This window comes from Penicillium macrosclerotiorum, assembly GCF_028827735.1.
Source record: "Penicillium macrosclerotiorum strain IBT 26536 chromosome Unknown utg000003l_segment0_segment0, whole genome shotgun sequence".
Lineage (NCBI taxonomy): Eukaryota > Fungi > Ascomycota > Eurotiomycetes > Eurotiales > Aspergillaceae > Penicillium > Penicillium macrosclerotiorum.
This window is the reverse complement of record NW_026643083.1, coordinates 4272061-4294041: the sequence shown is the minus strand read 5'-3', so window position 1 is coordinate 4294041 and position 21981 is coordinate 4272061. Positions and strand designations below refer to the sequence as shown.

General features: G+C 48.2%; 8 protein-coding genes across 8 annotated transcripts; 5 read left to right on the top strand and 3 right to left on the bottom strand.

Annotated features, from left to right (window-relative positions):
* Positions 1-1020: 1020 nt before the first annotated feature.
* Positions 1021-3354, top strand: N7462_004444 (PalH/RIM21 family protein; the record flags this gene model as incomplete). The annotated part of the gene is made up of 2 exons (XM_057076170.1): positions 1021-1129; positions 1223-3354. 2 exons carry the CDS (start codon positions 1021-1023, stop codon positions 3352-3354), a joined length of 2241 nt encoding a protein of 746 aa, XP_056935675.1.
* A 347-nt stretch (positions 3355-3701) lies between these two features.
* Positions 3702-5257, bottom strand: N7462_004443 (MFS transporter; the record flags this gene model as incomplete). Its single annotated transcript, XM_057076169.1, has 4 exons — positions 3702-3799; positions 3853-4026; positions 4094-5116; positions 5167-5257. 4 exons carry the CDS (start codon positions 5255-5257, stop codon positions 3702-3704), a joined length of 1386 nt encoding a protein of 461 aa, XP_056935674.1.
* A 2239-nt stretch (positions 5258-7496) lies between these two features.
* On the top strand, positions 7497-9748 carry N7462_004442 (uncharacterized protein; the record flags this gene model as incomplete). Its single annotated transcript, XM_057076168.1, has 3 exons — positions 7497-7607; positions 7681-8061; positions 8138-9748. 3 exons carry the CDS (start codon positions 7497-7499, stop codon positions 9746-9748), a joined length of 2103 nt encoding a protein of 700 aa, XP_056935673.1.
* A 1344-nt stretch (positions 9749-11092) lies between these two features.
* Positions 11093-12698, top strand: N7462_004441 (uncharacterized protein; the record flags this gene model as incomplete). Its single annotated transcript, XM_057076167.1, has 3 exons — positions 11093-12269; positions 12332-12432; positions 12504-12698. 3 exons carry the CDS (start codon positions 11093-11095, stop codon positions 12696-12698), a joined length of 1473 nt encoding a protein of 490 aa, XP_056935672.1.
* Positions 12699-13085: 387 nt separating this feature from the next.
* Positions 13086-14237, bottom strand: N7462_004440 (intradiol ring-cleavage dioxygenase; the record flags this gene model as incomplete). Its single annotated transcript, XM_057076166.1, has 1 exon — positions 13086-14237. One exon carries the CDS (start codon positions 14235-14237, stop codon positions 13086-13088), a length of 1152 nt encoding a protein of 383 aa, XP_056935671.1.
* A 3722-nt stretch (positions 14238-17959) lies between these two features.
* Positions 17960-19145, top strand: N7462_004439 (fungal specific transcription factor domain-containing protein; the record flags this gene model as incomplete). Its single annotated transcript, XM_057076165.1, is given in 3 exon segments — positions 17960-18105; positions 18117-18962; positions 19019-19145. The coding sequence occupies 3 exon segments, from the start codon at positions 17960-17962 to the stop codon at positions 19143-19145; spliced, it is 1119 nt and encodes a 372-aa protein (XP_056935670.1).
* Positions 19146-19280: 135 nt separating this feature from the next.
* Positions 19281-20005, top strand: N7462_004438 (fungal specific transcription factor domain-containing protein; the record flags this gene model as incomplete). The annotated part of the gene is made up of 2 exons (XM_057076164.1): positions 19281-19738; positions 19801-20005. The coding sequence occupies 2 exons, from the start codon at positions 19281-19283 to the stop codon at positions 20003-20005; spliced, it is 663 nt and encodes a 220-aa protein (XP_056935669.1).
* Positions 20006-20059: 54 nt separating this feature from the next.
* Positions 20060-21424, bottom strand: N7462_004437 (isopenicillin N synthase family dioxygenase; the record flags this gene model as incomplete). The annotated part of the gene is made up of 7 exons (XM_057076163.1): positions 20060-20107; positions 20162-20183; positions 20229-20333; positions 20392-20528; positions 20595-21014; positions 21086-21193; positions 21269-21424. The coding sequence occupies 7 exons, from the start codon at positions 21422-21424 to the stop codon at positions 20060-20062; spliced, it is 996 nt and encodes a 331-aa protein (XP_056935668.1).
* Positions 21425-21981: the final 557 nt, after the last annotated feature.

Here is a 21981-nt window from a genome sequence, read left to right as displayed (position 1 = left end):
GGATGTGTCTTTCCGACCCCTGCAGTGAATGAGAGTAACTAATCATGCCTAGGTGGTTTGGTTGATCGAATTCCTCTCGCAGACAGCCCTATATTTATGGAGGCTTTAGGTATGATCTAAAATAGGTTCGGAAAAAGGATCCAAGAAAGCGGAATCATATACCAATTTTACCAAAGCCACATAGTAGTGATGCTTGAGGGGTGAAGCATGGCTAAAAAGGAAGTAGGAATGAACAAGAGACTAACTGATTTAACTGATTGTTGTGTTATTTAGATTAGCTAAACAGCTGTCAAGATTTAGCATACTAAAATCTACTATCTGCTCTGATTTTTGGCGGGGAATACCAGTAATCATTGTTTTTTTTTCACCCGCTCTCTACTGTGCAGATTGCCAACATGGCGCGATTTGCAAAATTCATCCTTAATCAAATTTGTACTCCGGCGTGGAAAAAGTCAACGTATTAATCGACAATTTTTTTATTTACCAAAGTTCTGTCTAATATCAGATATCCATAGCAAGGCCGATAAAATCGGCGCGCGACATGTCTCTAGAAAAGTTGCTCCAAAATGACCCATGATCGGGAAAACATTCGCCGCGGGAGTGGAGATGATAGGAATGCCGGGACCGAGTGGCGGATCATCTCGACCCGCCGAACTCCAGACTTCTTCACGACTTTAAATCACCCGCCCTACTGTACTCCATACAGCGCACCTTACTAAACATCCTCTCTCGACCCTATTGAGCTCGTCTGCTACAGCCACTCGGCTCTCCTTGCTTCGACTTTCGTCGACTACGACTGCGATAGCGCCGACCGAACGACTGTCATCATTGCCTCCCCCCCTACAATCGCCCGATCTCCCTTCTCCCTTTCGGACCGGCATCGCGCGGCGTGAAGCCCTTCAAGAATGGACTATTGAATATATCGAAATCGACAATTTGCGCTGAGAACCCGGAAGGAGGCTGGTGGTCTTACTCTATGAACAACCCCCCGGCGACTGTTGCCGCCTGGAGTGCCTGACCATGGGAGATGCGCCTCGTGTGACTCCCCGCCAGATTTGGGCGAACCCGACAACAAGCTCAACCAGAACGTATTCATCAGGCTGCACGCCGTTCGTCTTACCCAGCGATGGTATGTGTTTGGCCTGACGCCCTCAACCTTTCTCCAGGGGCTCCCCGTACGTCGGACCCGCACTAACGTGTCCGGTTTCGCACCGCGTCGCAGGTATTATCTATGTAAATAATTCGAATGCCATTACTCTCACCGAGAATGCTGTTTTCGAGCCGGTCTGCACCGGCGATCCTAGGGACTACGTCCATGTGTCTGCCGTCCTCGATACCCGCGATCCGTTCTACTCCTCCGTCACACCGCAACTTTATGCGATCGGCTGCGCAACTGTCGTCAGTTACGTCCTCGTTATCATTCTTCTTATCACCCCTCGCACTTTCTACGTCGGTGGTCCTGGCGGCGGTGCTAACTTCCTCGGACGTCATGGCATGATCAGTGGATCGTATAGCGGAAACTCGTCGGTAGTCGGCGTGGGTGGACGGCCGTGGCTGCAAAAAGTGGCCGCAATCTTGGTCGCAATTTCACTGACCATTGCAACGGCGGATTCGTTCAAGGTCGCCGAGCGCCAATATAACTACGGGTACTCAGATGCCGAGGCATTGTCAGAGGAAGTGATTGATGGCACGGAGATTCGCATTGTTCGCGTCATTTCGAGCACGTTTCTCTGGCTCGCACAAGTCCAGACATTAATTCGACTGTTCCCCCGACATAAAGAGAAAGTCATGATCAAATGGGCTGGATTTGCGCTAATCGTGTTGGATACCACATTCAGTTGCTTGGAGAACTTCATGGTCAAAAACACATCAACTCACCCTAGGCTCTACGACGATGCGATTCCGGCGCTGAGCTACTTGTTTGAGCTGTCGCTCAATCTTCTATATGCTGCTTGGGTTATTTTCTACTCAATATCGAAACACCGCTACGCTTTTTTTCACCCTAAAATGCGCAACATCTGCTTTGTTGCGCTCTTATCACTGGTTGCGATCCTGATTCCAGTGGTCTTTTTCGTGATGGATATCGCGAAACCTAATATCGCAGGATGGGGTACATACATCCGATGGGTTGGCTCGGCCGCCGCGAGTGTGGTGGTCTGGGAATGGGTCGAGCGAATCGAGGCGCTCGAACGAGATGAAACGAAGGATGGGATTCTTGGACGAGAGGTCTTCGACGGAGATGAGATGCTTGATGTTACACCATCGGAAGAAGTCGATTGGCCAAACTATTCAACACAAGATGGCAATGGTGGTGGAAATGGCACATCCTCGGGATGGGGTGGAGTGATGGGTTTGGCTCATCGCCCGCTGCGAACGCGAGTTGGAATCCCACGTGGAAATCGCCATCTCGGCATCGGCGGCTTCGTTCAAAGGCCGAATAATCGGAATGCCCCTCCTCGTCCAAACAATGCTCGTCCTACTCCCCCTCCAGCTGCTATCACTCCGGTCAGCCGCGCCGACACTACCAGTGCTGCGAGCACTGTCTACAATGTCCGATACCATCCAGTCGCCACCCCTACACCACCTGTGCCAATGCCGCACATGGAGGAAGAAGAGGAGATAGATGAAGCCAAAGACGTCACAGCTGAGGCAACACATACCTCAGACGCAGCAGAGCAAACTCTTTCAGCCTACGACGTTAGAGAACAATCACCACAGATAGTACATTCTGATCCGCGATGGCGAAATCTTCTCAACCCGTTCAAACGCAGACGCGCATCTCTGCCCAAGGAAGTTGCCTCTGCCCAGGCTGTCGAGGACCAAGCAGATGACCAGAATTCCGTCTCCTTTGACAATGAGGACGAGGCCAGTGCCCCACAGCCCCGTCCAACCACTTTCTTTTCGCTCTATCGGAAAGGACACGCTGGTTCAAGCTCGCAGAATCCCGATGCCCCTCTCCCGGTTACTGTGATTCCAGCTCGGCGCCGCGGTCAACACACCTGGTCGCCTCAGAACCGACTTCTGGGATCTTATCAAGTGCCTCAGTCCGGCCGCTCAGATTTGCCCGTGAGAATAATCCCTTCTCAGCCCCAGGCGTCGGCTCCCTGGACCGATGCAGACCTGGAAAATGGAAATGGGGACTATGTCCTGCGCTACGATCCTGAGGCAGCTGCCCTGATCGACGAAGATGTCAGCCATAATCGCACAGAGCGTGTCGTTAGCGCTGATCAAGCCAGTTGGACCGAAACCTTTGCCTCGGCGGACAGAAATGATAGCCCTCCCGGACAGTCGGAACCACCAGATCCCGCTGATTCTCCTGCTCCGCACCAAGCATACCCCGGCCACAACCCTTGATACAGCTTGCAGACATTTGTCACGGGCTTACATGGTCTGAGCAATCTTGTGACTCCTGGCCAACATTCTACGGTGTTCTGGGCGACTGATCTATACGGTATATTAGGCGTGAGGTTCTGGCGATTTATGGACATTTATGTTTTGGGATACTTATATATTGCGCCTTGGATTTCTGGATATTGTGTGGTTTTTTTGGATCTGTTTCCTGTATAAGATACCCTGGGAAATATGCATATTATAATATGATTTTTGCAGTCTTCATCCCTCCTCTGACCAAGACAGGGGTTGGTTCTACGATCTCATCCAACGTAAAGTGGGAAGTAACAATCCATACGCCGGATTGTTAGTTATTCATCGGCACTATCTAGCTTGCTCTTGCCTTTGTTTACTTTTTTCGATCCCAGAAAGATGAATGCTAACACTGCAAACAGCACCGATGAAAGACCTGTCCACATTAGTGACTAATATAAAGTCACACAGGCGCAGTCTTGAACTTACTAAAAGACCAATTCATCATTGCATATCCAAATCTCTCGACTAGGCATCCAGAGATGAGGGGGCCGATAGTCATGCCGGTAGTAGCGGCGACTTCAACAATCGAAAAAACACGAGAGTAGCCTCCCCGAGGTCCGAATACCCCAGGGCTCTGCTCCTCCTTTATTTTTACGATAGCTGTAGATGCACTTAGCAAAGAGTTTCTTTCTCAAAGGTCCAAGTCAAGACGAAGGCTGGGACTCACAAGTCAATTCGACTGGCCCAATGCCGCTTAAGAACGGTCGAACCATCCCCAAGATGATGATCGCACTGATGTACAGCGCCTGGCCGCGATTCTCAGCGCTAGACCACTTGAAATGGACATTACCGGCAAAGCCAAGCAAAACCAAGCATCCGCCTTGGAATATGAGAGCTGTGGTAGCAGGCAATCGGGTGCCAATTCTGTCTCGAAGCCATCCAGCTAAAGCACTGATTAAGAGGCCTGGGGCAGCAATTAAAAAGAACAGCAAACCCGTGCGCGAGGGACCCCATCCGAACGTTTCCTGCACATATAGGGGCAAGGTTGCATTCAGCGTTGTACCAAGACAAGGTCCCCAAATAGTTATAAGCAGGACCGTGATCACACGGCTGTTGCCCAGCATGATGCGCCAGAAATTGGGCGCCAACGACTCTTTTGTCGGAGTATCGGCTTGTGAGAGCAAGCTGTCCGTTTCGGCTGCATCATCCGTGGCCTTGGAGGTGGTGTCTCGTGGGATCTCGATCATCAGGAGGCGGGCGACGATATCGATGATCAGGATCACCACGGGGACAGTCCATGTCAGCCAGTATCCGGCGGTTTCGAGGATCAAGCCAGATACCATGGGCCCGACAATCATGCCGGCATTGACGAACGACATGATGATACCCATGATGGTGCCGACGCGGTCTTGGCCGACGGTGTCGGCGGCCGTCGCGAGGCCAACAATCCATGCCCCGGACCCGGAGATACCTTGTAGGACTCGACCGGTAAAGAAGACGACGAGAGATGTCCCGCAGGCCACCATCGCCGTACCTATGATACAGCCTACGAGCGCAACCAGGAGCGGAGTTCTGCGATCCGCGGCTTTGTCGGCAAAATGCCCAATCAGGGGCCCGCCAAAGGCAGACATCAGGCCGTGCAGGGCCAGTGAAATGGAAGTGAAGCGCTGCGTCTGGGATGGGTCTACATGCAGCCGATTTTCCAACATATACGGGAGAATCGGGACCAAGAAACCATAGAGGAAAATTTCTAGATCAGTCAGCTAACAGAAGACCAGCACAGAGGGAGGGCCAACCAACCAATGAACAATGCCACGCACACAGTACCGATGATGAAGAACGGCGATGAGCGCCATTGGTAGCCCCATGGGACTTTGCCGGAGTCCTCCATGGCCCTGGCGAAAGATATAGCTGTAGGAGCCACGTCTCAAGGCTGAAAACAAATCTGCGTGGGCGGAGGCCGAGGTTATTTATCAATATACTGTAGTAGAGTACTGTATGTGGGATCCAATGGAACGCAAATTTCAATGTGATGATGTATAACGAATTAAATTGGCTGCACGGAGTGTTGAATATCCCCTACCTCGCTGACTAGCGCTGGGTTCCGAGTATACCTAGGATACCACACAATACAAACAGGGAAACCGAGTATCCCTGCAATGTGGTGGGTCCTCACGGTATGATGGGGTTTCTTGTCGAATTATAAAAGTCCACATCCACCTCGAACGAATTTGCATCGCTCCTTACAGACCACGAATACCCAATCAGCGGGGTGTCGTTGTTCCAACATGCGAACTCCCCACTTGTCTCAAGCCAGAACCATGCACCATGTAGATCGAAACCAATAGATCCAAACCAGACCCGAGGGAATTGTGGGCGATCCACGATCGCCGCTCGATCGGGATCGACTCCTGAGTTCTTGTCTGTCGGATTGGCCTAAAAGCTAGACTCACTGCACCTATCGCTTCCTACCAGGAGCAGGTTCATGGTAAGGGTAGGCAATATTGCCAGTAGGTATCGATCGTAATGAAAGTTCGTATACAGTGGAGACTGCTGGTTGATTTTGACCAAGGAAACACGGAGGATGCTAGGTAGTTTGAAATGGTCTCCACCTGCCGACACGAATAGGAAGGAAGTATCGATGGAAATGGGATGCTGCATGGAGATTATGGGATCTCCGATGCTTTTTTGTATGATTCCACTCGGAGCGTATCCAGACCTGGTCAATCAGCGTTGGCCCGATAGTCCGATGGTTCGAACACCCAGGTGCATTTCCCCACTGCTGACAGGCTGCAGGATGCTGATTTATCGAATTTTTTTTTCTTTTCTTTTCTTTTCTTTTCTTTTCTTTTTTTTCTCTCAAGCAAGATCGCTGTGAAGCCAAAGACCTTCATCCACTGTTGATATGTAACAGTGCGATCACTCCTGGGGGCCACACAATCAACACTATCAAGCTCAAAACTTTGTCGCGGGAGCCAAAAACAAGCTGTCTAAACTGCGCATTTTAATACATAAGCTCCACTGCCATCACCGCGAATTGGCTTGGGCTCTGGCATGTTGGCGAGTCGGCACGTAAATCCAGAAGAGAGCAGAAGGCCAACAATACCCGCTGACTTGATCGTTTGGATCGTGTCCGACAAGGAGCTCCCGAATTCTACAGCAAGGACTTCCCAGAAAGGCGGCCCATCGTATAGTTGCACTGTCGGATCCAGTTAATGTTGAGGCGACATGTACCCATGAACAGCTGAAGGAGATGGGGATTGATCCTGAAGGGTCCCACTCTCGGTTTCGACCCATCCATGACTCCCACAAGATGGTTGTCCTTGGCATTCACTATAACATTATCTATACGTAGATCCTGGAGAAGAACCATGGGGAGTCTCATATACACTGGAATGGATAGGGAACAGATAGACCTATGGATCAACGAGGAACAGAGGAAGAGAGGGAGCCAAAGATATACTGAGGCCATCGGCTGCATACTACACCGCTTCTCTAGGGCTTTGGTTCATAATCAAGGAGAACCGGGCTGCCTCAATCGATACCAGATCTACATTCCCTTACCATATGCCTTAAAACGATGAAATGTAATTGACATAAACAGCAAAGGAACCGATGCCTACAACGCTGCCTTATATAATATGGCGCTCGGAGACGCCAAGCTAATACCATTTCGGTTTCACACGGGCTACTTACCAGATATATAAGAGAAAGCAACGCCTTATCCTATAAGATGACAGTATCTTGAGAGATAGGACTTAATTAGTATCAAATGAGCCATTTAATCTGCACAGACCCTAGGTAGGGGTGTCTAGTAGGGCCGACTGGCGAGGCTCCATTGCACTGTATCTGCAGTTCGAGCATTAATCTCACTAACTCGCTGATATATTCAGACAGAGAGAGAATCACGAATATGGAATCCCTCTGACTCTGAGGCACTTGCCTCGATGTGGATTGGAGGAGATGATGATGTGATGGTAAATCTTGCGGGTGCCATTCGTAGATGGTCTCCAAGTGGGGAATGAGAGGCTTTGCGCTCGGGAACTTTTTGCTCCGGAACTTCCCCATATTCGAACTGCCACATCCAACCCCCCCCCGTCGATGCTGTGCTACATTCCAGATGTCGCATCATGGCGGCCGTCAATCAAAATATGTTCGATGCTAGCATCATGACTGAGCGGCCAGGCGGGGCCTCGCTGATGGTACTCCCGCTGAACCTGATCGCTCAGATTGTGTCCCATGTTCGTCCTCTCGACACTCCACGCGAACCGGGCTTATCAGACCTCGGAGATCTGTACTGACCTGAAACTCTAGGTCGAGGATACCAGTGACCTTGCGCGACTCTGCCGAACATGCCGCGTGCTCAACTACATGGCGTTGCCCCAGCTCTACCGCAGCTTGACCCTCATGTCCTACGACAAAATCCGTTATCGCGGCGAACAACCCGAAGGAATTGGCAGTGCCAGCCCATTCACTATGGGCCTCAACGCCGTCATCACTCGACCCTACGCGACACTCGTCCGATCGATCACCCTACGTGGAGACTGGAAGGAGCGTGAGCTGGAGGAGCACGCGCAGGTTGGGCGAGTCCCCGACTCATCGATGCTGTTGAATATTGCGGTGCGGGCGGCGGTCGATCGGATGACCAACCTGGAAAGCTTCAGCTGGGAACTCAACACTAAAATGCTCGAGACCGTTTATTCCGGACTCACACAACTCCCCCCGACTCACTTCCCTCACGATCCGATTCCCCTCGACCCGCCATCCACAGCCTACATTCGTTCTTCCGGGCATGCCGCATCTGCGATGCTTGAAGATCACCGATATCGACCCTCTTTGCTATCCTGATGATATTGCAGTCATGCTGTGGAAAAGTAAAAAATTGCGCGAGCTGAAACTTCACTGGTCGCCCCGCATGCGCATCGCCCAAGAACCGAGCATCTCCCTCCACGACTATTTCCGCAAATGCATTGCCGCAAAGCAACCCCTTTCGGTGAAGAAACTCTCATTCCAGAATATGTACGCCTTCCACTCCGAGGAGTTCAATATTGCCTTCGATCCGACGACAGTCGAAGACGTTACCGTGTTAAGTGGGACCGATACTGTCGGCTTGGTCAACACGTTCATGGAGAATAGCTGGCCCACGATGGTCCCGCACCGCAACCTCAAGATCAAGTCAATGCGAATGGATGCCGTATCCAAACGGAACTCCGAATTTCTCGGCAACTTCAAAGGCTTAGAGCGTTTGTACTTTGTAAACACCTTTCCTGATTCCCCAGACACTCTTAATTCCCCTCGACCAGGTATGGGGCCATCGTCAACGGCGCTCACACCCCCGGTAACGGAATATCCGGCTGGTACCGGAGCAGCGAGCAATTCACCCGCAGCAGTCGCCTCCCCGGCCACTCAGTTGAATCTTACTCTAAGCGTGCGGGACAGCTATCTCGCAAATATCACCATCAACCATGGTTCCACCTTACGACACCTTTGCCTCTCTTCAAAGTGGCCTCTTTCTACCTCTATGATTGCGCGTCTCGTACACAGTTGTCCCAATTTAGAACAATTGGCTCTTGCTACCGATTTACACAGTATGGACTCTCTTGGAATGTTGGTTCCATTTCTGCGGAAATTAGTAGCTCTTCGATTGTTGATACCTGCTGGTTCCCCAGGCCCCCAAAGTGGCTCGTCTAATGTTGCGCCATCTTCTGCAACGAGTACCTCCTTTTCCGACTACCCTTTCAAGAACAAGGGGGAGTCTATGGCTTACAAAGGACTCAAGTTCTCCAAGGAAATTGAAGATGCGATTCTCAATGCCCGCAGCCTGGCAGACCTTGTCGATTTGGATGACGATGTGCTCATCCAGATGATGAGTTATGACTTGGCAGATCACCAAATCTTTGGAAATGTCAAAATTGTCGGCATGGGCTGGAAAGCATTTGAATTACGCGACTATTGTAAAGTACCTGTTCCTTCAGGCGTGGAGTCCCAATCCCAATCGCCTCCTGCCGTGGATCCACCGGAAGACACTTCAAATGGGCTCGTGACTGGCACAGATGGACTGAGCCGCAATGGTGCCTCGTCTGAACAACCTAACATTCTGTCCAAGTCTCCTACCGTCTCTACTACCCCTGCCGCCACTCTACCACCCTCGACACTCGGAAAACGAACACGGGATGATGATAATGAAACAAACTCTGAGCCGGTCTCTGCGTCCGAGTCACGGGATTCATCTAACTTCCGTGACTCGAGCCTGGGTAATTGTGGCCATTTCCCTCCGGTTGTGACGAACGAGGGTTATTTGGTGAAAAGAAATATGAAACGAGCCGGCTGGGACGTCCTGAAACATTGGGAAATCTGGGCGCTGGACACGCAGGAAATTTAGCCCGAAATTTGCATCAAGTTCACCCGGCGTCACTTGTCCCTTTTTTCTCCTCTCTCCTCACTTTCTTCGTCAATTACGATACACCGCCATCCGTTTTCTTCCAAGTTTAACCGGTATCAGGCGTTCATGGAGTAGCCAGATTTGTGATTTGTTTCGATACCTTCGTGCTTAGCGTGGAAGTCGTGCGATGAGCTTACATGTGGGAGTCTTTGAGATTGTCTTTGCTGGTTTTTTTCTATCTCTTTCTCTTCGTGCATCTGCCTAGATATGACACTGTACCTATATTTGGCCTTGGTATATGAAGTATATTTTCGGCAAATTATGATATAAGGGCAGAATGGTGGTATCGTTGATACACATCCGAAAACCTGTTTCCGTTTCTACTTTGAGTTGCTAACTGAATAATTTTTCTCGGGCCAGTCTTGCACCATATTGGCCGACCAAATTACTTTGGAATCCGTCCTGAGCGGTTATCCGTCTTGCAATTATTGCATCGCTTGGGCTTGGTACATGAACTTACTTAGAGCAGGTCCTCGCTGCTCAAGGTGGATGCCTATTCTCAAATGTCTGTGACTACGTAACACAAATGGATATGTCCACCGGCGGGTATAAATTCAACCGCCACCCCCATTCACTGGCTGCAACTCCACAGAATCGTGCCAAGATCAATAGATGACTGGTTACCCCTGCGTTATAAAATGGGTCTCCTAATTCTTCTTTCTGATGATTTGCATCGAATAGGGAGGATTTTCGTCATCATCGTGGATGTGGATCGAAAATCCGAGCCGTCGGAATACTCTAAAGCGTGGCTGTTCCACTGGTCATGGCCTCCTAATCTTAGGTCCTTCGTAATCGTACGAGGGCGGTGCAAACTCAATTGATTTTAAGTTGATACACTAAGCCATCATTCCGAGGCTAGTGTTCAATTCCGCGCGAATGTATGTGGAGAATCTACAGCCAAACCGCGTGGCTACCTAATCAACGGCGCCCTCGGCGCCGCGAACAACTGGACCGTTGCTATCTTGGCAGACGTCGATCACCTAGGAAGCCTCTTCCTTAGTGGATTTGGCCAGTAGAGCTTGTTTTGGCCCTGTAATCGGGCCGTAGTGGCGTGGATCGCCACGTAATGACCATGATAATAACAAGGCTCCGAAAAACATATACTTAAGAAGGTGGAAGTCTTCGCTGATTATGATGCTACATCTAGATATCAAATTACTTTCATCCTCTTGAGATCCTTGGGATATCTTTGAAGTTTAGATGCATTTCTCTACTCTTTTACTGCCGCTGGCAGCCTCGCTGGCGTCGGCTGTTCCGAGCTCGCACACCTCGCGCACATCCACGATGCCGTCGGTGACTCTCGACTATACCACTGTCGAGGCTGCCGCTGGTAACGAAAGTATTGGTTACTACAAGTACCAGAACATCCGTTTTGCTGCCGTCCCTACTGGTGATCTGCGTTTCGCCAAGCCCCAGTGGCCAACCACCGAATCTGGCGTGAACAATGGTACAACCTATGCTACTGCAGATGTGGACTGTTCCTCCGAGGAGGATTGCCTGTACATGGATGTGTGGGCTCCGGCCAACTCCAAGGGAAAGAAGCTTCCAGTCTTGGTTTGGACCTATGGTGGTGGCTTTACTGCCGGGTCTAAGTCGCAGAACACCCCCGAGGGTCTTTTCGACCTGTCCAAGGAGTTCGTTTTTGTTTCCTTCAACTATCGTCTTGGTATCACTGGCCTTGCCAACTCAGTAACTGCTACTCACCAAGGCGCCACCGACAATGTTGCCTTGTATGATGTTGAACACGCCTACAAGTGGGTGAACAAGTATATCAGCAAATTTGGCGGCAACCCTGACGACATCACTGCATTTGGTTTCTCGGCTGGTGGTAGCATGCCTCTTTTCCAGATCACTCGTTATGGGGGTCACAACGAGCAGCTCTTCCACAAGGCCTACATCACTTCTCCCGGATTTGTCCCTGGCGCCGGTCACCACCAGGGAGAGACTTTCTGGCAGAATGTTTCTACCGCTGTTGGCTGCACTGGCGGCGACCTAACCTGCATGCGCAGCGTTTCATTCTCCAACCTCACTGATTCCGCGAACGATGTCTACGATACCTATGGCTATCAATTCCAGCCTCGTGTTGACGGCGACTTTGTTGCAGACACTTATGAGTCCCAGCTGTACCAGGGCCGTTTCAACTGGTCTGGCCCGCTCGTCATTACCCATGAAGAGCATGAAAACAATGGCTCCCCAACATCTGGTGTTAACACTACCGCCGATGTCAAGAGCGAGCTTCGCGCATTCTTCCCGGCAATTACCGACGATGTCATTGAAGAGATCATGGACGTGTTTCCTGAGTCCGACTATACCAGCCCCGGCTACCGCTTTGCCGATATCAGACAATCCTTCGATTTGACCGCCCACGACTATGCGCTCACCCGTGCCCTGGACAACAACACCTGGAATGCGATGGTGGCTTTGGGCCAAGCCACCCACGGCACCGACCAGGACTATTACTGTGAGCATACAAGACACTACAAAAAAGATCGAGACAAAGACTGATACAAACAATGAATGTAGGGTACAGCACGTACTCCCTGTCTTCCAGCTCCAGCTCCAGCTCCAGCTCCGGTGCTGGTGTGGCTATTAGTGGCTCATCTTCTGTTAGCTCCACTGTTGCTGTATGTTCCTCTTCTCGTTTTAACCCCCATTGAGTTGATGCCAATTATTAATCCTCTTCAATACAATTCAGCGCAAGATGCAAAAGTACCTTCTCTCTTTCGTTCTGACCGGTAACCCGAACACCAAGTGGGGCAGCGACAAGGTTTACTGGCCCAAGTACGGAAGCAATGCAACCGAACTTGTCTTCAACACCACCATGTACACCCAGAAGGATGACCTGGCCAACGCTAAGAGCACTTACTGGAATAAGGCTCTGTGGTATTAGATATTGGACAGACCTACAGCTACATAAGAGATACTGTCAAGTGCTCGAGATATTCTGCTGTGGATCGATGATACCTACATTCAATTATCTTCTATGCATCTTAGTTTTCAGGAATACTTTGTATTAATAACATAGGAGATTATTTTCAATGTATAGATAAACTGAACTTCATTGGGAGGACTTATTCTTCGAATTTGACAGCTGCGCTTGCTACCTAAAGCAAACAGAAAGATAGCCCGAACGGGTGTTAATGACAAAAAAGACACATTGCTGAAGAGACAGAATACGTTGACAAGAAATGTCCACTTGGATTGGCAAGCACGAGTGCCATATGCCATAACGGTACTCAGGTATACCGCTGTTGTTCAACCCGCTTCCAGTCGAAATTTAGGCGAAAGGTGAGCCACTAGAACCACCTGGACCAGACGAGCCTCCCGACCCTCCCGAGCCCGAGGATCCTGATCCTGATGATCCCGACCCACTGCTGGAAGTATCCGAGCCACCTCCAGATTCAGCGACGCCTCCACTAGAAGTGTACACAAAGCTGTAGTTGGGGTCATAGGTGGCGGATGTATCGACAGCAACCGTGGTCCAGCCCAACAGACCATCACTAAGAGAATCTCCTAGCCAAACATAGTTAAGAACCGGATCAGAAGTGCTATCTTCGGTTTCATCAGAGAAGACGCGGTCCTCGGCATTTGTAGTGAGAGTCACTGTGTTGGTGCTATATGGTGAAGTTGCTTCCACCTCGTCGATCAAGTCCTGGTCCCAAAAGAGCTGTCCAATGTGAGCCACAGTACCACCACTGATAGTACCGTTTGACAGAACAGTCACATCAAGATGAGCCACGATGTGGTGGTGAGTGGTACGTCCGGAGTAATGGCCGGGAAACAGGGTGCTGAATGATACGACGCCATCGCTATCGGTGGCTTGAATGCCACGCAGGAAGGTCGCATCCAAGTTGGAGGTATCGGCCGTATTGCCGTTTCCTGTAGCCACAACACCAGAGTAGACACCAGTTGCGTTGCAGCTCCAGACATCGGCGTACAGATCCTCAATGGCTTCGCAGGTATCGACATCGACAAACTGGATATCGAAGATGACTGGTACACCATCTTCATCCTCTTGGATATCAGAGCGGATCAATTCGCCCTTGACATAGTACGGACCCGTCTCGCCTTCGGGGTTCAGCACACACGTAGAGCTGGTGCTGAAGAGCGAGTCAGCTGAGGTACTCGACGTGATGCTCGAGTCATCCACCAGGTGAGAGGTGCTAAGCACGTCGGAGGTATCACGAGCTTTAACGTGGCGCCGATGCATATTGTATAGATCGCGACGACGAGCTTCAGCGCGAGCATTGAGTCCACTGGCCTCAAATCGCTTCGCGCATCGCTCCAAGCCTCGACGAACGTTCTGTTTGAACTGGCGCTTTTGCAACTCAGCTCGAGCATCGTATTTCTCGTGCTCACCAGGGTGAGCCAGAGCAGCAGGAATAGCCAGGCCAACCAGGCCAATCTTCCACAGAGCAGTGAATCGCATTTTTAACAAGAATCAAAAAGAATCGAAGTTGAACAAGAGGCGTCCGAAATACTCGTTTGATGAAGAGAATGATCTGGATTCCAGAGTTTCCTGGGCCATCTTGGGTCTCTTTATACTTCTCAACTCCGTATTGAGGTGATGTATACCATTTCATAACAACCCAGACCTCTTGTCTCGATTCCGAAAATGAGATATCAAACAATGAATGTTGTCACAAGGCTAGTTACCCCAGTTCCTCCAGCTGCGTAAACTCCGACTGGTCATTGGCTGGGAAATCTTCATGGCCACCGGGGCGAGACAAGCCAAGCAGTTGCCAAGAAAATCCATGGACGCGGCCGCGTACTCCCTGAGCTTGAATTTGCCTTTTATGCTACGGGCGTGATAAATATATACCCGCCAGTATAGCCTTGTCCGCTGCTTGGTGGATTTAGCTTTGCGCTTATAGTTTGACATGCAGCCACATTCTTAGGCTATATATGTGAAGGATGGTGATCGACAGTGATGGATTCCCAACCCAAGGCGTTGCAGTTTAACTTGGAACCTCGGCCCGGGACTCCTGAGCAACGACTTGATCAACTGCTGTTGAGGTGTCCGGATTTTGGGAAATGGGGTTCATCCACACCTAAGGATTTGTACATACTTTTGAAATCTGATATATGATTTCCCTCGTCAGTCTTGAACACTACCTACCAATGAGATACGGTTAAAGTAAAATCGAAATCATGTATGTGACGCCTCAATGAGGAGCAGAGAAATGATCAGCAGAAGACAGGGAACAGCGAAGTTTAACACCGACATTGCTCCGGGACCTGGAAATTTTCCAGCCAATCTGCATCTTGCCGAGCGCCCATCCAAGGCTGCAGGAACAAGGAATAATGCCCGGGTGTCACTTTAGAAACGGACATTTCTATAACTTCTACGTTAAAGCTCTGTGTCTGTATACTCCCGTCCTACAAACAAAATCTCTTAGACGCGTCAGCAGGAGTGGTAGCGAAGCTTGGCAAAGCAGGGGTAACAGAGGTTGAAGTGATTCACATGGCTGACATTAAGAAGCTATATGTGGGGTTTCCGAAAACGGATCTACTTAGCATGCAACACTATCCACCCCTGAATCAAGACGCCACCCCGCCTCCCCCACAGACCCCGTCGAAGAAGGGATTAATAATTCCACCACAATGCATTGATCGGAGCACTTATCCCCCGCTTATTAAACAATTCATCTTCCTCGCTACTTATCACGATACTCTTGGCGCATAGTTAGACAGGTCTCTGGCATATATTGGAGTATTCAACATACGTATATTGACGTAACAAAGTCTCATCAGGGAGGTCTTGGCATTTCCTTAGAGCAAAGAAATTTCATCAATCTTTGAAAGGAAGAAGACGAAAGTTATGATGTCTTGTTCCTTCAGGGCGAGTCGTGGTGATGCATGTATGAGAGGTTGTCACAACGGCCTTTCTTTATTCCCTTGATCCGACATATGCTGTTACTGCGATTTTGAATGCCACCAATTGGTATGTCACAGACAATATATCTCATGTGCACTCGACTGGGAATCATAAGGCGTGTTTAAAGCTCTATATCTGGATAAATACACTAGGCAATATAATATTGTTAACTGAGTGATTTGGGTGACTATTTTCACGTATTTTCCCATGTTTTCCCCTTCTAACCGATTACCATGCGCTATTTTATTCTCAGAAGCGGGCCCCGGGGGATAATAATACTATAAATTATACATTAGTCTGAAGAGATTGAATCAAGTATAGATCATGCAGAATTCTATATACTACCTACCGAGTTTGTCAATCGGTTAAATCGATACGTTTGGGGATCACCTGAGCCCGCATTGAATTATTCGAGCGGGTTGTTTGCAAAGACAACTTTTTGTGTATATACTAGATTTTCTCACTCTCTTCGACGTAAAAAATGTAAGAAAGGGGCGATCAATTAATGATGAAATGGCAAAATATAGTAAACTTGATCAACGGCTCAGGCCAAATGAATCGTTCTTATCAACGTAAGGGACAACTGGACTCAATATAGAAAGGACTTTAACAGCCTGCGCAGCGCAGAGTTTCGGGCTATCAACCTAGCCATTTGACCGATTTGGCTCAATAGTTGTTCTCACCGGAATAATGGACCAGGAATGACATCAATAAGCTAGCCAAACTTAGCATCTTCTTTAATAGCTAAGTCACCCTACAGGCCCTTCGACAATATTGTAAGCTCTCGGACTCGGTCTATGTTGTGCCGTCAAAGCAAATATTTTGACTGGTTTCAAGAGACGGCTAATTAGGCACACGATAAGATTGTTCTTCATGACAAGATTCTACATCTCTCGAATAGACGTATGGACCTGCACAATTGGTTCTAGATCTTGATGAAGCCGGTAAACACCGATGGATTACACTAGGTGGTTGGAACAAATTACTTTAAAAGAGACTCGCCCATTTTTACACAGTTAGTGCGAGATCCCAGAGATAGTATTTTGTCAGAAGAATAGGATTTGACTCTCGTGAAGCTCCCCAAACATTGTAGGCTTCGCTTAGAATCCCTTTTCTGGCAATTGGTGGGCCAATCGCAGAGCCGAGTACAACCAGGATTTCATTTTTTCCTACTAGCCCATTTCTTGCTTTCATATCAATAACACCACCTGAGAATGACCAATTTTGAAATCTCGTAGTTATGGCTGAGGCCTGCCAAGCTGTGTTACGCACTGAGAAGCCAAATATTGCGTAATTGGCGCGTAAATTTGGCATGCCTCGGCTTACACTTGGCAATCTAATCAACAAGAAAAAAGCGTCCAATATATATATTACAGTGGCAGATTCTGCTCTAGAAGCCTATCAAGAAGACGAAGAGGATCGACTTTCTGGAATCAAAACATAAGCGAATTCAATATGCCTGTGATGCCTAAGCTTATGGAATGGTAGGCAAGTCGTGCGCGTTAACGCGTGGTAAACAACGCGTGGCCGAGAACTTGATATATCGCTTTATAGCAAGGCTTCCTATGTGTATACAGATGGGGCCAATTGAGCAGAAGATCAGGGAGTTCACAGAGTTCTAGCATCACATCCTGCAGAATTAATGCATTGGTATGATCTTTTAGATCGGATTTTTGAAGACTTACTACCACATAAGTCTATAATTTAATGAATATAGTTTTCAATCGGGCGAGAAACGTATCCTAATGTTTGACGATTATACGGAGTTTCTATCTGATACAATTGCTACAACTTTATAGAGAGAATGATATCCTAGCAATAGGATTTGTACTAAATATACGTAATATATATCTTGACCAATGCTTAAGAGTGAACTTTTTCTAAGCTATAAACAATATTTCTGCCTAGCGAATAACGGTCTTGTGCTTGAGAAAAGTGAGCTAGTCAGCAAATTCAAGTCCCTTCGAATTATCAGCAGGATTCGCTTAGATTTAATTAACCAACGAATTATTCGCGAATCGTTTTATAGCAGAAAACGGAAATCTGGGTGTGAAACACCCACACCGCTTTCCACAATGACGGCGGATGTAAGCACCGATACTACTGGGGACTCGGTTTTCTCCCCGCGCACAACGCGCCCCACATTCTCCAAACACCCGTGGCCAGCGCATGGATCAAGGGCCAGATGGACTACCCTCGGAAAAGAGCTTTGGTGGCGTGCAATTTCTGCAGGCATAGGCAAGGTTCATTTCAGGAACTGTGTTTGACATTCGATGCTGATTAACTTAGGAAACGTAAATGCGATGGCGAGCGGCCTGCATGTGGGTTCTGCGCTGGCGCAGGCGCACGATGTGAATACCAGGAAAGCCCAAACGAGAAGTAAGGAGTCGACATGGGAAACATCTGACATAATAGTGATGTTGGGTTCAGATCCGAAGCAGAGACACCGGCTGAGATTATTCTTCGACTCAATCGACTTGAAGGCCTGCTCCAGCAGCAAACTGCTGCTATCTCGGCTCTGACCGATCATTTGCAGTCTACACCACGAGAAACAGATACTGCCAGCCATTCAAACTCGAGCCCAGTCACACAATCAAATTCTCGCTCAAAAAGTATACATTACACATCGCCCAACAAGAACCCTCTCGTAGGGGATCTTACTTATGAATACAGCGACGATGATCCGCTACTTATTCCACTGGGGCATCAGACGCCAACGGGGAACTTGCTGGTACTGGAACAAGTGAAAACCTTGATTGGAGACTACCCACAAGACTTTTTTCTATTCCTAGAATCCGAACGCAAGATACAGCCGTTGGTGCCTAAGACTTCACGTTCTTCGATCATGGAGAGGCTTGCTTTGAACCGCCATACAGCAAACTTTCTGATCGAAACATTTTTTACTCATGTCCATACCCAGTTTCCCATTCTTGAATGCCAGCCATTTTTGAAGATGTTTCAAACATTCCTAACTGATCCTGCAATTAGCGATATTACTTCGGCTCTTTGTCTCACAGTACTTGCTCTTGGAGAAATTTGTTCCGGTATCAATGAGGATTTTGACATAGAGGTATCCTCAGAAGGCAATGGAACAGAATACTTTTCCCACGCGTATCAAATATTAAGCACTGTGGAGACGACTTTCTTCTCAAGAGATTTGAATGTCCCCCTGGCTTTCTTTTATGCCTCACTATATTTCCGATACAGAGGCCGGCCACTCCAAGCATGGAGATTGATTCATACAGCCTCAAGTGCGACTCAACTGATGTTCTCTTAGTAGGTTTAATCCTCTAGAATTGCTTAGCTGCCAATATTGTTGCTTACTGGTGTAGCTTGCATGACAAAAGCATACCACCAGACCAACATGCAGTGCTTGTTCGAATCGCCTGGGGCTGTTATGTTCTCGAATGGTTAGATCCCTTTCACAGAGATCCTTTCTTACTTCTTGATACTGGCTGACTTGAAAGAAATGAGGGTAGTGATGACCTTGCCGAATTTCATTTCCCGCGGAGCGGAATTGAAGTCCTAGTAGACGGACTACATTTCCCAGAATTTACGGATGAAACTGATCGAAACAATCTCATATTTCTAGCCATGTGTTCCATTCGAAAACTTTTAAATCGCATACACAATACAATGTACTCTAATAAACTTACGGACACAGACAGGGGTTCTCTTCTTGGACAATTCAAAGAGCCAACACAGCCATATCATCAAGAGCCGTCAATCGCATCGCTGGAGTCTGTCAACGTTGAGCTCAGTCGGCAACTGAAGACCTGGTTTGACTCCTTGCCTGATGAAATCAAGCCTGATCTTCGAGATCCGAATCCTCGAGATCTACAAGATAGTCAACTACGCACAAGATACTACGCTGCAAAACACATCATCTGTCGACCATGTTTGGTATATGCAACACATTCGCGCGAACAGCAATTGTCAGGATATGTCATGACAAATTGTGAGATATGTATAGACAGCTGTCGGAAGTTTGTCCATGCAACAGTACCTCTGTTGAAGAGAAGAACACATTCAACCTGGCTGCGATTGCAAGCGTATGGTGTAATCTCTTAAATTGGTGTAATTTCCTGTAACTGACACCAATCTTTCCAAACAGACTTCTAGCGGCGGTCTTTGTGCTATCAATTGCAAAGGGGACCCCTTCCCTTGCCAATCTTGTTCCGGATTTCGAGGAGTTGATTGACATAGCAATTGGGTGCACTAAACCATGGACGCGTTACCATGAAACAGCCGATGCTATTTTGAATATCTTCAAGACGATTCGACAAAAGCTTCGACTATCAATTTCACGAATAACATAGAGAGATATAAGAGATATATGATTCTATCAAGGGGCTTCACTTATCCATTTTGAACTATCCCTCGTAGCCAAGATATGCCCTAGACATCTTCTCACGGACCCACTATGTGGATTGGTATGTCAGCCCAGGTGAATATCTATATGAAAATTTACTTACCTCGCCTGCTTTAAATGGCCCTCTACAAGCAGGATTATCGGAAGAAACATGATTTTCAAGTACTGACACAGTGGCGTCATAATCTATCCCAAAGAAGAACGGAATTGAATAGCGCTCTTCTCCGGAGAGATTTGTGACGCGGTGGATGGTTGATTTGAACTTCTTATTTGTCCTTTTCATACAAGTCAATGAAGGCTCTGTCTCAAGCATTCGGAATCTTCACGTCATACCAGGTGGACAAGCAATCCGCAATATTGACTACTAGAGTTCCGGGGATAGGGGGCGCTAGGATCCATTCGCCATTATGGTTCAAGACTTGAAGGCCAGGAACCTTTCCTTGAGACAAGATCGTAAAGCACTCCCAGTCCTAGATCGAAAGACATGAAATATATCAATAACTTTTACACGAAGACTGCGCAACCGGTTCACTTACCGTATGTGCCCCAAGTCCCTCCTGCACTTCAGCGTTAGCTGACTGGGCGGGGTAGTGCATCATTCTGGACGTGATGCCAGGGGACTGCACTTTCGAGTCGAAATAGTTCTCAGGAATCTCCAAAGCTAGTGCAAATATTCTCATGAGTTTGCGGCAAAGCTCTAAGACGGTAGCGCAATATTTTATGTAGGTCTGTGAGAAACCTGGGATTGTCTCTTCGTCTGGCCATTGATTGTCCCCGTACAGGCCATAGGTATCAGCGGGGAGAGTATTATCTTCTGATTTTTGAAAATCCATCGCCGTTTCATAACCAATGTCGAATGCTTCGGAGAGAACTCCTACCGCTTCTTCCTCTGGTATTGGATCTTCATCTGTGCCTGTAGATCTCTCACCGCCGATCGGACTGTATCCACGGAACTTCTAATGGTTGTTTCAGTTCTCCTGGGTTTCGGATTAAGCCTTTGAATTGGGAGATAATTGAATAAGCTCACCTGTGAGTTCCCGATGTAGAACCTCATCTTCTGCTGCTCTGGAAGTCGGAAGAACCTCTCCGCTGCACGATGAATCCCAGTTATCATTTCTTCCGGGATTCCATGATTCTAGTCCCTCAGGAAGTAATATAAGCATAGTAGTGGCTTCAATGTATGTCTTATAGAGCTTATTTACCTACGTACCTTGATATAGAAGAACCCCACCTGGACACATGCATCATGAATAGTGCTTGCTAGTGCCTGTCGATCCTCAAACTTGGGGCTTTGCAACCTGGATAGATCAATGATAGGAATCTGATCACAGTTGGCTGTCTGGGATGTGTCGACCTGTGTATTCATGGTGAAGTATGGGGGCGACGCGAGATGAGAGGAGCGAGGATTGTCGGGCGGAGAGTGACAGATCTCCTTGGCCGTAATCGTGGCTCCCTTATCGCCGGTGCTACCCCTCGTCCGCTATCTTAACTTTTCAACAGGACCCAAAAATCACCTATCACAGTTTTATCAGTGCTCTTGTGCAAGAAAAGAAAGATAATAAAACAATGGGAGAGAAGTAGTGCTCAAGTTAAATCTACTATGTTATTCTTATTATCCTGCTGGCATTCCCCCAGAATGAAGCAATTAGCCAGCCAAGAAGAGGTAAAATCGTCGTCCAGATACAAGCTCATTCACTCGGATTCTTCCAGTGAATATTAAAACATAGCTTGAGGTAATGCAATGATGGGTAAAATGAAGTATCTAAATGCATGTATTGAGAAGGATCTTCGCACCTACCCTCCTGCTCCGGTTGGAATGCCTCTTGTTACACCCGACAAGGCTCTTTTGGTCTATGAAGAGCAGATATATTGAATTTACGCCCATTACTTCGTGCACATTCCTATCTATTCTACCTTTAGCGA